The sequence below is a fragment of the Hemiscyllium ocellatum genome, chromosome 16 (assembly GCF_020745735.1).
Source record: "Hemiscyllium ocellatum isolate sHemOce1 chromosome 16, sHemOce1.pat.X.cur, whole genome shotgun sequence".
In the NCBI taxonomy this organism is placed as follows: domain Eukaryota; kingdom Metazoa; phylum Chordata; class Chondrichthyes; order Orectolobiformes; family Hemiscylliidae; genus Hemiscyllium; species Hemiscyllium ocellatum.
The window spans coordinates 3,741,418-3,755,283 of NC_083416.1; the positions used below are offsets into that span (position 1 = coordinate 3,741,418).

The 13,866-nt window shown below is 38.8% G+C and overlaps 1 protein-coding gene across 2 annotated transcripts in view; it reads left to right on the plus strand.

Annotated features, from left to right (window-relative positions):
• The window catches only part of kif20a (kinesin family member 20A), a 53,820-nt gene that overhangs the window by 8,333 nt on the left and 31,621 nt on the right, over positions 1–13,866 (plus strand). The window contains exons 2-5 of one of the 2 annotated variants that reach the window (XM_060837007.1): positions 6,717–7,007; positions 8,787–8,906; positions 11,409–11,547; positions 11,627–11,829. In XM_060837007.1, coding sequence (XP_060692990.1) covers positions 6,741–7,007; positions 8,787–8,906; positions 11,409–11,547; positions 11,627–11,829 — 729 coding nt within the window. In that variant the 5' untranslated portion in view covers positions 6,717–6,740. The remainder of the gene's footprint in view (positions 1–6,716; positions 7,008–8,786; positions 8,907–11,408; positions 11,548–11,626; positions 11,830–13,866) is intronic. The other variant, XM_060837008.1, reaches the window with a different exon arrangement.

Consider the following 13,866-nt stretch of genomic DNA (forward strand, 5'->3'; position numbering starts at 1 on the left):
AGGTTGTTGGGATGCTTATAGTGCCTTCTCGCGCGAAAACTGGTGGAAAATTATTGATTTACGTGATTTGCCGTTTTCCTGATCCTGTTATCTGACTTGCATTTTCTAAGGGTTCCACACCCTTTAGCTAGTCTTTCTTTCCTTTATATATAAATAGAAAGAGTTTATAGGAATATGGGCCAAATGCTTGCAAATGGGGTTATATTAATTTAGAATATTGGGTCAGCATGGACAAGTTGGAACAGAAGGTCTGCTGTTCATAACTAAAGCTCTTTACCTGTCAAAATTGCCGATTCCCTTTTTCTTAACTAATTTTTCTCCTTTCTTAAAGAAAACCAGGAAAATCTGAAGTTCGTAGTTTGATCAGCTGGAGTGACCATGCAGGCCAAATAATTAACTTCCTAATAACTTAGGTTAGGGCAAAGGGAAGACTAGCCAGGATTTTCTCTCCTGGTTACCACATTTGTAGACATATCTGAAGAACCACTACTTGTATAAGATACCAGATGTGCATGTGGAACAATACACGATTACCAATGATTAGATTAGATTACTTACAGTGTGGAAACAGGCCCTTCGGCCCAACAAGTCCACACCGACCCGCCGAAGCGCAACCCACCCATACCCCTACGTTTACCCCTTACCTAACACTACGGGCAATTTAGCATGGCCAATTCACCTGACCCGCACATCTTTGGACTGTGGGAGGAAACCGGAGCATCCGGAGGAAACCCACGCAAACACGGGGAGAACGTGCAAACTCTACACAGTCAGTCGCCTGAGTCGGGAATTGAACCCGGGTCTCGGGCGCTGTGAGGCAGCAGTGCCAACCACTGTGCTACCGTGCCGCCCAATGCATGCAAGTATAAGCCATTCAGCCTTGAATTTTTTCAGCGTTGTTAGATAGTGACTGTTCTGAGTCTTGTCTCCATTTGCCTGACTTGGTTTCATTCTTAATGCTCTTGCCTAGTAAACGTGAAACTTGTATTTTTGAGGAGAACGTTCTAGTTTTCCACTATTCTCAATACTATTGTCAGTTTGGTTCAGGTGGTATCATTCAGCCATTGAGCCGCAACCAGAAATCATAATCTAAGATGAAACTTCTGGATAATGCCACACTAAAGAGAAACTGCATTGTCAGAAGTATCTTCTGTTAGTTTAGACATTGAACTGAGACTCTTGTTTTAGTAGTTCAGTTGAATGTAAAAAATTGCACTTTGCTGGCACTGTTAACTACAAGCAGGAAAGTTCTGACATGGCCTATTCCTCCCTCAAGCAACGTGTCAAGTATTTTAATATTAATTTATTATTTTGCTGAAACAGTCTGACTTCTCTCCTCAGATGTTGCCTGAACTGAGTGTTTCTCGTGTTTTCTAAACTTTTATTTGTATTGTTTGTGGGACTTTACTGTGTATAAATTGCCTGTGATGACCCAGCTATTTAACAGCAGTGTTTGTATTATTGCTTCACAAGTAATGCATTCTATTTAATATGAAATTTAGGAGAAGGAGGAAACTCATGCAGATTTGGTGTTGACAAAGCATATCATGAGAAAATACAAAAACTGATATGTATGGTAAATAAGTTAAACATGAGTGATGAACAAAGATAATTCCGATTTGGGTAATCTTATTCCATTGGGTTTGAAAGTCCTGGAAGATGTGCTAGTAAACCTTATTTCCACATAATTACAAGTATTTTCAGTTCCATTTTGAGAAAGTACAGTTATTTTGCCAAATGTGAATGGTTCATTTCCCTATCAGAACATATTTAATCCCCAAAACTTTCTATTTAGTTAAATCCAGTGTCAAAGTAAATGTGAGCTCTTTAACTAAGTACAGCCCCTTGCTCTGGAGGGGACAGTTGCTGGAAGTAAATCACTATCCTTTTTTCTATGGATTAGGGCAAACTTTCAAAATGCAGAGATTTAATTTTATCCCTGCAGGAAGTGTTGGATTTCCTGGTGGTGGAATTATTCTAACATTCTCTGCAAATTGCTGCTTCCTCTTTCAAACATCTTAATTTTGTACATAAACAAAATTTGGTATATGAGTAGATGTTGCCTGGAGCCTGGTCTTTCTCCTTAAATTGTGTGGTGATTGATCTAAATGGAAATTGAACAACATCTGGTTTGACTGAAGACTGTTGCATGTGAAGTCATTCTGTTTAGTGTGTGGAGTGTCTCAGCTTGTTCTTGTATGCGTTATAATTTTAAATATAACTATCTGGGCCACTGGCAAATAGGAAGCCTGGTCCAGCCTACCTAAATTCAGTGAGTCAGCTAAATGAGCTTTTGAACAATACAAATTCAGTTCATAACAACTGGTCTCTGTTTTGACTAAGAACAGTGAAATTTCTGGAAATCATTTAATTGCTCTGCTGACTCCAGACCCTTTGGATTTCAACATGACTTCAGTCTTTAAACAATATCAAATTATTACATTTGAAATCTGTATTTCCCACTTCATTCAACATTCAAGAAATAATGTCTAAATTATTCTTGCAGTTGACTGGTATGTTCAGGACTCTTGAAGAGCTCTTTGCTGTAAGCAATGCACAGCAGCCTGAGTTCTATTTTTGTTTCGCCCCTTCCCCCACCTTTTTCTTTCTCTCTGCTCTCTTTATCCCTATGCTCCCCCACCTCCTGTCTGTGTAAGTGCTGATCTATGGGGTTTATAATTCCACAGATGTCAGTATTCCTTGAGTAACTCACTGGATGTTATTCTTTGAGACAATGATTAATCACCACTGTAGTCGTGCTATCATAATGAAATTAATATAATAGCAGCTTACAGACATAATAGGCCAAATACTGTGTCAGCTGTGTGACCAAGTGGAGAGGTGGAACCCACTCTTAATCAGTTGTGAGAAGTAATTAATTTTTAGCATGGAACTTTTTGATTTAATTAAAATGATTTTTCTGGGACTTCAAGGTTTTCTTGAGTGAATCTTTATGAAAAAGAGGGGATATAAAATGATAATGTAACATTAAACGCACTCAAAGACTGGTAATAAGTTCAAAATGGCAATTGTCTGACTGCTGTAGCCGGGATGAATAAAACCTTTGCAGTTCTTTAAATTCTTTGGAAGTTTGAGGTGTGAGATTCTGAATCAACAACCACTGTTAACTCTCTCCTCAGCTCTAGCCAGATCTTGGGTTTCTTAAAAAGAACAGGCAGGTGAGTTTTTCATCTCCCAATATGTGAAATTTTCGCTTGTGTATTAAACAGCAGGTGCTTAGTTGGCTTGTTTCAATGTCCTAAGATGAAAATTGATTTCAAAAATGCAGATGGCATTTTTATGGTCAATAGTGTGGGATATGGATAAAGTAATGTTACATCTGCAATTATAATTACTGGTGCGGGGTGAATGAACTCTCACCAGTGTGTAATTGTTTCAGCCAAGAGCTGAGTCAACAAGAATGGAAACTGTGGAGGAAATGCATAATTTTTTTTTTGTATTAGCTAAAAATGTATGCAAGAAAGAAACGGGACTGCAAGACAATGGTAGATATTACAGGCACTAGATAAAATGCTGTGAAGAGAGGCAGTTAAACTAGATATGCTTGTATAAACATCAGTTTCCCACTTTTACAGAAACACAGGAACAAACCCCAATTAAAAGAGTCTTAATGATAAGATGCTGAGAGGGGCGGCACAGATGGAGGGAGAGTAGGTAATGGTAAGCAAAGGATGGGATGAGGTCAAACGGCCTCGTGAGGCCAGGAATAAGCATTTTGTCACAGACAAGGCCGGATAAGACGAGATAAACAGGAGTAATGGGTACCGGTCTTAGGGAAGTGGAGGATGTAAACGGGGGGGGGGAGAACAATGAAATTAAATAAAATGTAGGAACCAAATTATATAAATATCGAGTATTTGTTGAATTCAGTGTGTTTTGTGGACGTGCCTTGTGGACATCACACCCACTTGCAAGTGTGAAATAAATGACACTACTGATTCAGATCTTGTCTTGGACTGAAATTATTGACGTGAGTGAGCTTTGTTTCTCACAATAGGTCTCCTGATACTTTCCTCAATTTGTAGTCACGTGACCATTAGAGTCATTTTTTGGTCCATGTTTCTTCCTTTCTTAAAAAAAATGTTGGTCCATACAAGGTCTCCAATTTAACAATTAGGTGATACATGTTAACATTCACTTGTCTGTTTTTACCATTATTGTAAAAGCCTCTTCAAGTTGAAATACAGACTCCCATCTGGAGCAATTACAAATCCAGCTGAATCTGTGGAACAAAACAGTTTGCAGTTGCAAGTCTAAAGTGACTTTGGAAATTAGAGCTACATAGTAATACCCCAAATTCCAGTCTTTCCTGTTCTCTTTCCTCTTCTCCCACTAAGTAGATTTTTTTTGAATGCTCCTATGAAATCTGTTTCCATCATTCTTACCAGTAGTGTGTTCCAAGTTTTAACTGTTGCTTAAATATACAATCTCCCCACTAGGTCTTTTGGTAATTATTTTAAATCTCTAGTTATTTTATGATCTCTAGTTGCTGAATCAGCAAGAAAGACTCGCGCGCGCGCGCTCTCTCTACGTGGTCCTTTAACATCTTTCCTTAGCAGCATTCAGACTATTAGATATGCGTTTAACCACCTTTTGTTCTATTTATTCATTTTGTGGCTTGTGGGGTGTCACTGGCTGACTAGCATTTATTGCCCATCCCTAGTTGTCCTTGAGAAGTGGTGGTGAGCTGTCTGTTCAGATGAGGGGAAAAATAGTTTTTCCAATTTTTATTTTCAGTATCTCAGCTTGGAAATGCCCTAGTAAACTGCCTTTATATCATCACCTTCTGAGTGTTGTCTGCATTTGTACCATACTGAGGCCAGTCAGTGATTTGTAAAGACTTAACTTCTGTGTCTTTATATTTTATGCCCTCATTTGCAGAGCCAAGTATCTATTATGTTTTAACTGCCATGTTTAGAGTCATAGCACAGAAACAGTCCCTTTTGGTCTTTTCCACACTGACCATGTTTCCCAATCTAAACTAGTCCCACTTGCTTGTGTTTGGCCCATATCTTTTTCTAAACCTTTCTTATTCATGTATATATCCAAATGTCTTTTAAATGCTATAACTGTACCTGCATCTACTCCCTCTGGTAGTTCATTTCACCTGAACACTGTGGGGGAAAAAAGTTGCCCCTCAGATCCCGTTTATATACCCTCTAGTTGTCAAACACTTGTGAATGTGCAACCACCAATTTCTCTGGACTTGCATCTCTCAAAGTTGCACCATTTAGATTCTTTTGCCTCCTTGTGCATAACATTACCTTTAGCCATGTTACATTGTATCTGCCCATTTCACCATTCTGTCCTCTGAAGGCATGCTGATAATTACCTCCTGTAGTAACAATGTTGCTCGGTTTTAAGGTCACATTGACAAGGAAGTAATTGTCTGAATAAATCTGAGTGGGCAGCCCTTTTATTCTTCTGTTTGGATTTTTATTTAATCATTTTTTTTGTGGGATGGATGTCGCTGGCTAGCATTTATTACCCATCCCTAGTTGAAGGTGGTGGTAAGCTGCCTGTTTGAACTGCTAGAGTCAGGGAAGTACTCTGTTCAAGTCCTTTCTGCCACCAGTTCCTCAATTATTTGCCTATACAATTTACCTTCATACTGTTAATTTCTTGTGCATTTCATTTGGGATGAAATTTGTGCTGCATTGGGTTAATCTGTCTTAGCTGCTCTGTAATTCATGGTCCAAATGAGAACTTTTCTTTGACAATGGATGCATATAGTTTCTGGCATTAGGCCAAATGGCCTCTAGTTTGCTGGTTTATCCCTTGCATCTTTATGCAAAGGGAATGTAACCAATCGTGGTGCATAAATCCCATATTCAAGAAAGATTTAAACTTGTAGGTAGAACTTCTGCTATTAACATCCCTTTTGTTAGCATTATCTCTCCACCCTGCAGACACTCTGCCTCTATTCCTGATGAAGGACTTTTGCCTGAAACTTCGATTTTCCTGCTCCTTGGATGCTGCCTGAACTGCTGTGCTTTTCCAGCACCACTGTAATCCAGAATCTGATTTCCAGCATCTGCAGTCATTGTTTTTATCGAGCATTTTGGAATGCTGAACTGGATGGTTTGTTGACTTTGTTAACTGCACATCCTTTCTATCGTACTTCTCTTGTGACAGTAACTCGATTATTGTTTTCTTTCATGAATACTGATCAAAGAACTCATCAGGATGGCATGGTGGCTCAGTAGTAATGTGTGCTACTGCATCACAAGGCCTGGGACTGGGGTTTGACTGTAGCCTTTGGTGACTGTGACGCGCTCTCTCTCGCGCTCTCGCTCTCTCGCTCTCTCACACGCGCGCTGACATAGCAATATACTGAGCTATAGTGGTATAATGGTTTTTTACTATATAGTAATTCAGTCTTTGACTAACGTCCAGAGACAGGAGTTCAAATCTCTATCATTTGCTGTACTTGTCTGTTTTGACTCATTTCTAACTTTATCCCCCAGACAACAGTTGTTCTCTTTCTCTTCTGAGAGAGACAAAAAGTTTGTGCAGAGATAGTCAATAAATGTTGTCGGGCTTGCCAGTGTTGTTCATAAAGAAGTTCTTTAAAACTATTAATTCATCCTTCAAGGATGTGATTTTAATTTGTTAAAACTTGTATTTTCTGCACTGTCTATCATCACAATGTTGAGGGGGAGGATTTTAATTGTACAATTTGTATCTTCCTACAGGTACAAGGCTGTAAAGGAAAGCAAATGGCAACAGGACTAATTTCTCCAAATGTACTTTCCGATGATGATGAGGTTGGCGTTTGGGAATCGACTGCTGTTGATATGTTAAATGGGGCCATTGTGAAAAAACAATTGTTGCCAGAACTCTCTGCCATCTCACCTGGGACCATCACACCAAAAAGCGATGATGCAGGGCGAGCCCCTGTAGAGACGGTTCCAGAAGATAGAGTGAAGGTTTATCTCCGGGTTAGACCATTCACAGAGTCTGAGTTCGAGAAAGGAGAATCGCAGGTCAGTTGCAGGCTGCTGAAAGTTTGTTTTATATTGTTTTTCAATTCCATGCAATGGTTTTTTAAAATATATGCATCATTAAACTGAGGCCCATCTGTTTTCTCAGACACAAAAGATGCTTTGGAGGAACAGCAGTTTATTGGCCAATTTTTTTTTTAACCTTCAAAATCAACACAACTATTTGATTATTTGCAATCAACTTTATGGAACCTTGCTTTTTGCAAATTAGCTGCCATGCTTCCTAACTTGTAACAGTAAAGACATGTCAAAAGTACTTAACTGTGAACTGCTTCAGGTTGTCCCATGGTTGAAAAATATGCAACAGTTTTTTTAACTATCTAATTGTAAAATTAGAAATACTGTTACTCTTTCATTCCAATATTCTAAAAATTCATTGTATTGCTTTGCTTCATTTGAGATTCAAACATAGGAATATATTGAATTGACAAATATGAAAACAGACTATTTCGCTAATCTTCCCCACATTAAAATAGTTGTATCTTTCATCCACTCTGCTCCCCTCTTCTTTCAGCTCCTTTTCCCATCATCCACCTATTCCATTTGATCTGCAATATTAAAATAGTTGCTGCCTCAACCACTGACTTTGGATAAATCCCATAACCCCTCAACTCTGAAGAAGGTTCTGCCCTCTGCTGTAAATGTGTTGCATAATTTAGTTATTTCTATATCGTCGACTTTGTTCTGAACTACTGGAAAAATATATAACTTTACCTCTCTCTTCTATAATTTTAAACATTTCTAATGCATAGTCCCTTAATATATAATAAAGAATTTCAGATTCTGGAGATCTGAAACCTAAAAGACTAATTTGTTTTTGACTCTTAATGTTGTGCTAGTCAAAAAATACTTGTCTCCTCCATGTTCATTTCCTCATTAGCAGACAGTATCTTTAATTAGCATCACCTTTAAACGTCCACTTCCTTAACAATTCCTTAACTGTACAGCGGCAGTAGTGTGTGCTACAATAATTTACCAAGCCTCCTTTGACAGCACCTCCCAAACCTAAATCTCTATCATCCAGAATAACAAGGGCAGTCACTATTTGCAATTTCCCCTCCAAACCAAAAACCTTTCTGACTTGGAACTGTAGTGCTGTACCTTCACTTGTTACATCAAAATTATCGAGCTCCCTCACTGACGGCATTATGGATAGTAGTGGTCCAAGAATTTATATCATACAGGTCAATCCACTTCTCGTGTTCAATCCAGGGCATGGGGTGATCCTGAGAAATTCCCTCTGGTCAATTTGCTATTAACATTTGTTGTTCAGTTGGACCTTTAGCTTAGTATTCATCTGATTGACCTTTAAGTATGCAACTAGCTATAATTTGACGTACTTCCTTTTTATAGGCATTTTATCTTACCTTTTAAGTAATTGTTCCACTAAGTATGGCTTTGGATCTTGTTGCTCGTCGATTACCACTGCAATGGGTGCAATATATAATGAGGCTTCATCTTTTTTTAGGTGTTATAATTTCTGAAGTTACTGAATTGTTTAATTAAATCAAAACAAGTTCAACTCTAATAACACCAAGCCATATAAACAAGGTATTGTTATCCAAAAAGGGAAACCACATTGCGACTGAATCAGTTCTTTACCTTCCTTCCCTCTTCAGATTCTCCCAGAATGCCTATTGTGCTAACATAATGAAGTGGTACTTCAAATGAAACCAGTCTAATTGAAACTTTAGTACACCTAGCTTTAAATTTTGGAAACCGTTCTCCTCCAATTTGGATTTATTTTTCAAATTCCCACAGGATTGTGTTCTCATTGAGGGTTCCGAAACACTCTTACTGCGAGCTCCCAAAGACTCATTCGCCATGCGGAGCTCAGAGCGGGGAATTGGCCAGGCTGTACATAAATTCACCTTCTCTCAGGTTTGAAATATAAATTTAAGTATTTACATAAGTTGTCAAAATTAAAGGTGAGCCAACCATTTTGTTGGATATTGTCTGTAATATTGTTACAATTAAATTGTGATTGACTTGCGTGATTTTGTTTTTGCTTTTCTTACAAGGGAGCCTAATTTAAGTGAGAGCATAGAGGGAGATGAAAGTAATTAGACTACATGAGAGTTCAGTGAAATGTGAATGTGTTGTAAGCAGTACATTCCTTAATGCAGATTATCATCTGTATCATTAATTCAGTGAGGTTTGATTTGGAGGGTGCCTATTTTCAAAGGCTTATAGTGCTGAAGGAGAGTAATGATATGAAGGAATTTGAAACTAGGATGAACACTTTAATATTTTTGAGGCTAAGCATCTGACAAGATAAAATCAGTGGGAAGGACTAGAAGTATGGTGAGATACAGTTGATTGAAGTGATTGATGTCAATTATTGGCATTGATTGACAAGCGATTATGATCTCCACAAATCAAGTTTTGGACTTCTGAGTAAAGAGTTAAAAGAATGACATAGCAAGATTTCATAATTTGATCATAGTACATTGGTAAACACTATCTTTTTGTAGGCAACTTGTCATTTACATTAACAGGACCATCGTCTTTTAGATTTGGCTCATGCTTCAATGTGGGATTATAGTCCACAGTGCTTAGGCCCCAGCTATTCCATAATGTACAGGAGCTGAATTAGAGCATTTAGCCAGTTATGTTTGTTCCAGCTTTTGATCATGGCTGAAATGTTTCCCAATCCCATTCTCTAACCCTTGATCCTCTTCTAATCAAGAACCTATTTATCTCTGTGGTAAATATACGCAGTGACCCTCCAGCAGTACACTGCCCTGAGTATGAGCAATTGTTGACCTGACTGTTGGGCTTGAGTCTCTGGAGCAGGGTGTTTGTACTTTGACCTCAAGGTGTGAATGCTGAAATGGGCTGCATTCTACAAAGTCTCTGAGCCTACCTTCTCTCACTATATACACCCTGTATTTGGTTGAGGGAATAAGTAATATCTCAAAGTTTGCTGACCATGCAAAACTGCACGAGACTGATAGTGGTGAGGTGGGCGTAAGGATGATTCGGGATGGTTTAGACAAGTTGAGTGAATAGGCACATATATCACATGCAGTTTAATGTGACTAAATATAAATTTGTCCACTTCAAAAGGCAAAACAGAATGACAGTATTATGTAAATGTTGATTGGGGGAAGGTTGGTGTATGAAACATTTGGGTGTCCTTGTACACTGGTCAATGAAAGCAAATATCCAGGTATGACGAGTTAGGAAGGCAAATGGTTTGTTGGTCTTCATTGCAAAAGGTTTGACTCTAGGAGCAAGGAAGTCTCTCTGCAGCTGTATAGTGCCTTGGTGAGGTTATACCTGGAGTATTGTGTACAGTTTTGGTCTCCTTGTTTTTGAAAAGCTGCTTGCCAAAAAAGTAGTGCAGTCAATATTCACCAGGTTGATTAATTCAATCTTGGGATGGCAGTTGTGTTGTATGAGGAGAGATTAGGTCAATTAAGCCTTTACTTAATAGAGTTTATAAGAATGAGAAGGTATTTCATTATAATGCAACATCCTGGCAAGGCTGGACAAATTGCTTTCAAGGGTGATGTTTCCCCAATGGATGGATCAAAACAAAGGATTGTGATCTCTGGATATATAATTTTTGATTGAGATAAGGAGAAAGTTCTTCCTTGAGGAAAGATGAACCTGAGGAGTTCTCTGCCACAGAAGGTGTGGAGATGAAAGAAATTGATTTTTAGAAGCTAGAGATGTCATGATGTGGGGAAATGCTAATGGTCTTTCTTGAGCTGGAGGATCAGCTATTATCATGTTGATTGGTGAAGCGCCTCAATGGCCCAAATGGTCTATTCATGTTCCATTGTACAGCAAGCAGTTCACAATTGTTTCCAGGTTCTGATGGGTTCCTGTATCATGAATTCACTGACTAGTAATTTCAAGTGACAGTCTCCAGATGCTTCTTTCCTCAGTTTCAAGTTTTCTTGAATCCATCACCAGCAGTAAAGCTTGTTCTAATTTTGTTTTCTTGCTTATACGAGAAATAATCTGTGTGATTTTGTTAATCATTTTTGGGGAAGCTAGTCGCCTAAGATTCAAATTCTAATGCTTTGTGGGAAAGTTACAAGGGGTGTTTGTTGTTAGATTCTTCATTGCTAACTCTCAATGTTTGGGAACAATAGGTGCAAAGTCATATGATCCTCCTTAGCATGTGATACATACTTACTTATGTCGTTGCTTACTGTATCTTAATATTAACTCATGAAGGAAATCCAATGAAATTTACTTGTAAACATTCTAATGATAAGGTGTTAAATTTTAATTATGTGGGTAGCCAGAACAATATAAAATGTTATATTTAAAATATAACCATTAATGATCACAAACCATTAAAAAGATCCTGGCATTGTTCTGACTTTAATGTATAAACTCCCAAATTTATTTTGTTTGTTCCCTCAGATATTTTCCCCTGAGACAAACCAGAAAATAGTCTTTGATGTTGTCATGAAGAACTTGGTAAAGGAAGCACTGGAGGGACAGAATCGTTTGGTTTATACCTATGGTGTAACAAACTCTGGCAAAACATATACCATTCAAGGTCAAATACAATTAGTGTCTACTCTCATGCACTTGATGTATCACGTTATCTTGGAGTGTTTAGTGTATGATTTTTAAAGGATCTCTTTCCATTGTAGGCAGTAGGCGTGAGAATGGAATACTCCCTCGATCGTTGGCCATGGTATTCAACAGCATCCAGGGAAAACTATATCCCAGGATGGACCTGAAGCCTAACCTGTGTAATGATGTAATTAAGCTGGATAACAAGATGGTGAGACAAGAAGAGCTGAAAAAAGTTTCATTACTTGGTGGTGCCAGAGAGGTTGGTGCTAATGTTTCTAATTGAAAACACATGATTACAGGAGTTTAAAATGTGATTGTCAATAGAGGGGCCTTGCATATGTCCTGTTGAACACAATGTGCAGATTGCTCCTGTCAATCTTTGAGCTTAGAACAGAAAGTATTGCACTGCAGAATGTGCTCTGGTTTCCATTTTTGTGTATTTACCTTTTTTTTTAACCCGTGAAGTTTTCCATCCCTACTGTTATTGGTTCAAGAGATCTCTTTTTGGAACCTGTTATATTGAGGATGTTTGGACTGACTTTTTGTTTTTTGTGAAACTTCTTCTATGGTAGAACTGGCAGCTTAATGTTCCAGGATACAAATGCTACAGGAAAGATAGAAAGTAAGGCAAGAGAGAAGGGAGAGGGATGTTTTTTGGCAAGGGATAGCATACTTAGGGAAGATATTCCTGCAAATACATCCAGGGAAGATTTTTGGGTGGAACTGAGAAATCAGAAAGGGATGCTCACCTTATTGGGATTGTATTATAGACCCCTAATAGTCAGCGGGAAATTGAGAAACAAATCTTTTAAGGAGATTTGTTATGTGAGAATAATAGGGTGGTTATAGTAGGGGATTTTAACTTTCCAAACATAGACTAGGACTGCTATAGTGTTAAGGGTTTAGATGGTGAGGCGTTTAAGTGTATACAAGAAAATTTTCTGATTTCAGTATGTGGATGTACCTACTCTTGGGAAATAGGGAAGGTGTCCGTGGGGGAGCACTTTGAGGCCAGCGACCATAATTTTATTATTGATGGAAAAAGATAGACCAGATCTAAAAGTTGAAGTTCTAGATTGGAGGAAGGCTAATTTTTGACTGTAATAGGCAAGAACTTTCAAAAGCTGATTGGGGGCAAATATTCGCAGGTAAAGGAACAGCTGGAAAATGGAAGCCTTCAGAAATGAGAGAGAGATTTAAAATCTGATTGAAGATTTGTAGCTCGGGTATCCGTTGTTGTGGTTCTGCTCGCCGAGCTGGAAGTTTTTGCTGCAAACGTTTCGTTCCCTGGCTAGGGAACATCATCAGTGCTGTTGGAGCCTCGTGTGAAGCGCTGCTTTGATGTTTCTTCCGGTATTTATATTGGTTTGTTCTTGCCGCTTCTTGCAGAAACTGACACCCGGAAGCGGCAAGAACAAACCAATATAAATACCGGAAGAAACATCAAAGCAGCGCTTCACACGAGGCTCCAACAGCACTGATGATGTTCCCTAGCCAGGGAGCGAAACGTTTGCAGCAAAAACTTCCAGCTCGGCGAGCAGAACCACAACAATGAGAGAGAGAGTCCAGAGACGGTATATTTCTGTTTGGGTGAAAGAAAAAGATGGTAGGTGTAGGGAACGCTGGATAATGAAAGAAATTGAGGGTTTGGTTAAGAAAAAGAAGGAAGCATATGTTATACCTAACAAGATAGTTCAAATGAATCCTTAGAGTGTAAAGGCAGTAGGAGTATACTTAGGAGGGAAATTAGGACGGCAAAAAGGGATAGCTTTAGCAAATAGTCTTAAGGAAAACCAAAGGGTTTTTACAAATACATTTAAGGACAAAAGGGTAACTAGGGAGAGAATAGGGCCCCTCAAAGATCAGCAAGGCAGCCTTTGTGTGGAACCTCAGGAGGTGGGGATGATACTAAGCGAGTATTTTGCATCAGCGTTTACTGTGGAGAAGGACATGGAAGATATAGAATGTAGGGAAATAGATGGTGACATCTTGAAAAATGTACATAATACAGAAGAGGAAGGGCTGGATGCCTTGAAACACAAAGGTGGATAAATCCCCAGGGTGTGATTAGGTGTACCCTTGAACTTTGTGGGAAGCCAGGAAAGTGATTGCTGGGCTCCTTGTTGAGATATTTGTATCATCGATAATCAAGGTGAGGTGTTGGAAGACTGGAGGTTGGCTGACGTGATACCACTATTTAAGAAAAGTGGTAAGGACAAGCCAGGGTACTATAGACCGATGAGCCTGATGTCGATGGTGGGTAAGTTGTTGGAAGAACTCCTGAGGGGTAGGATGT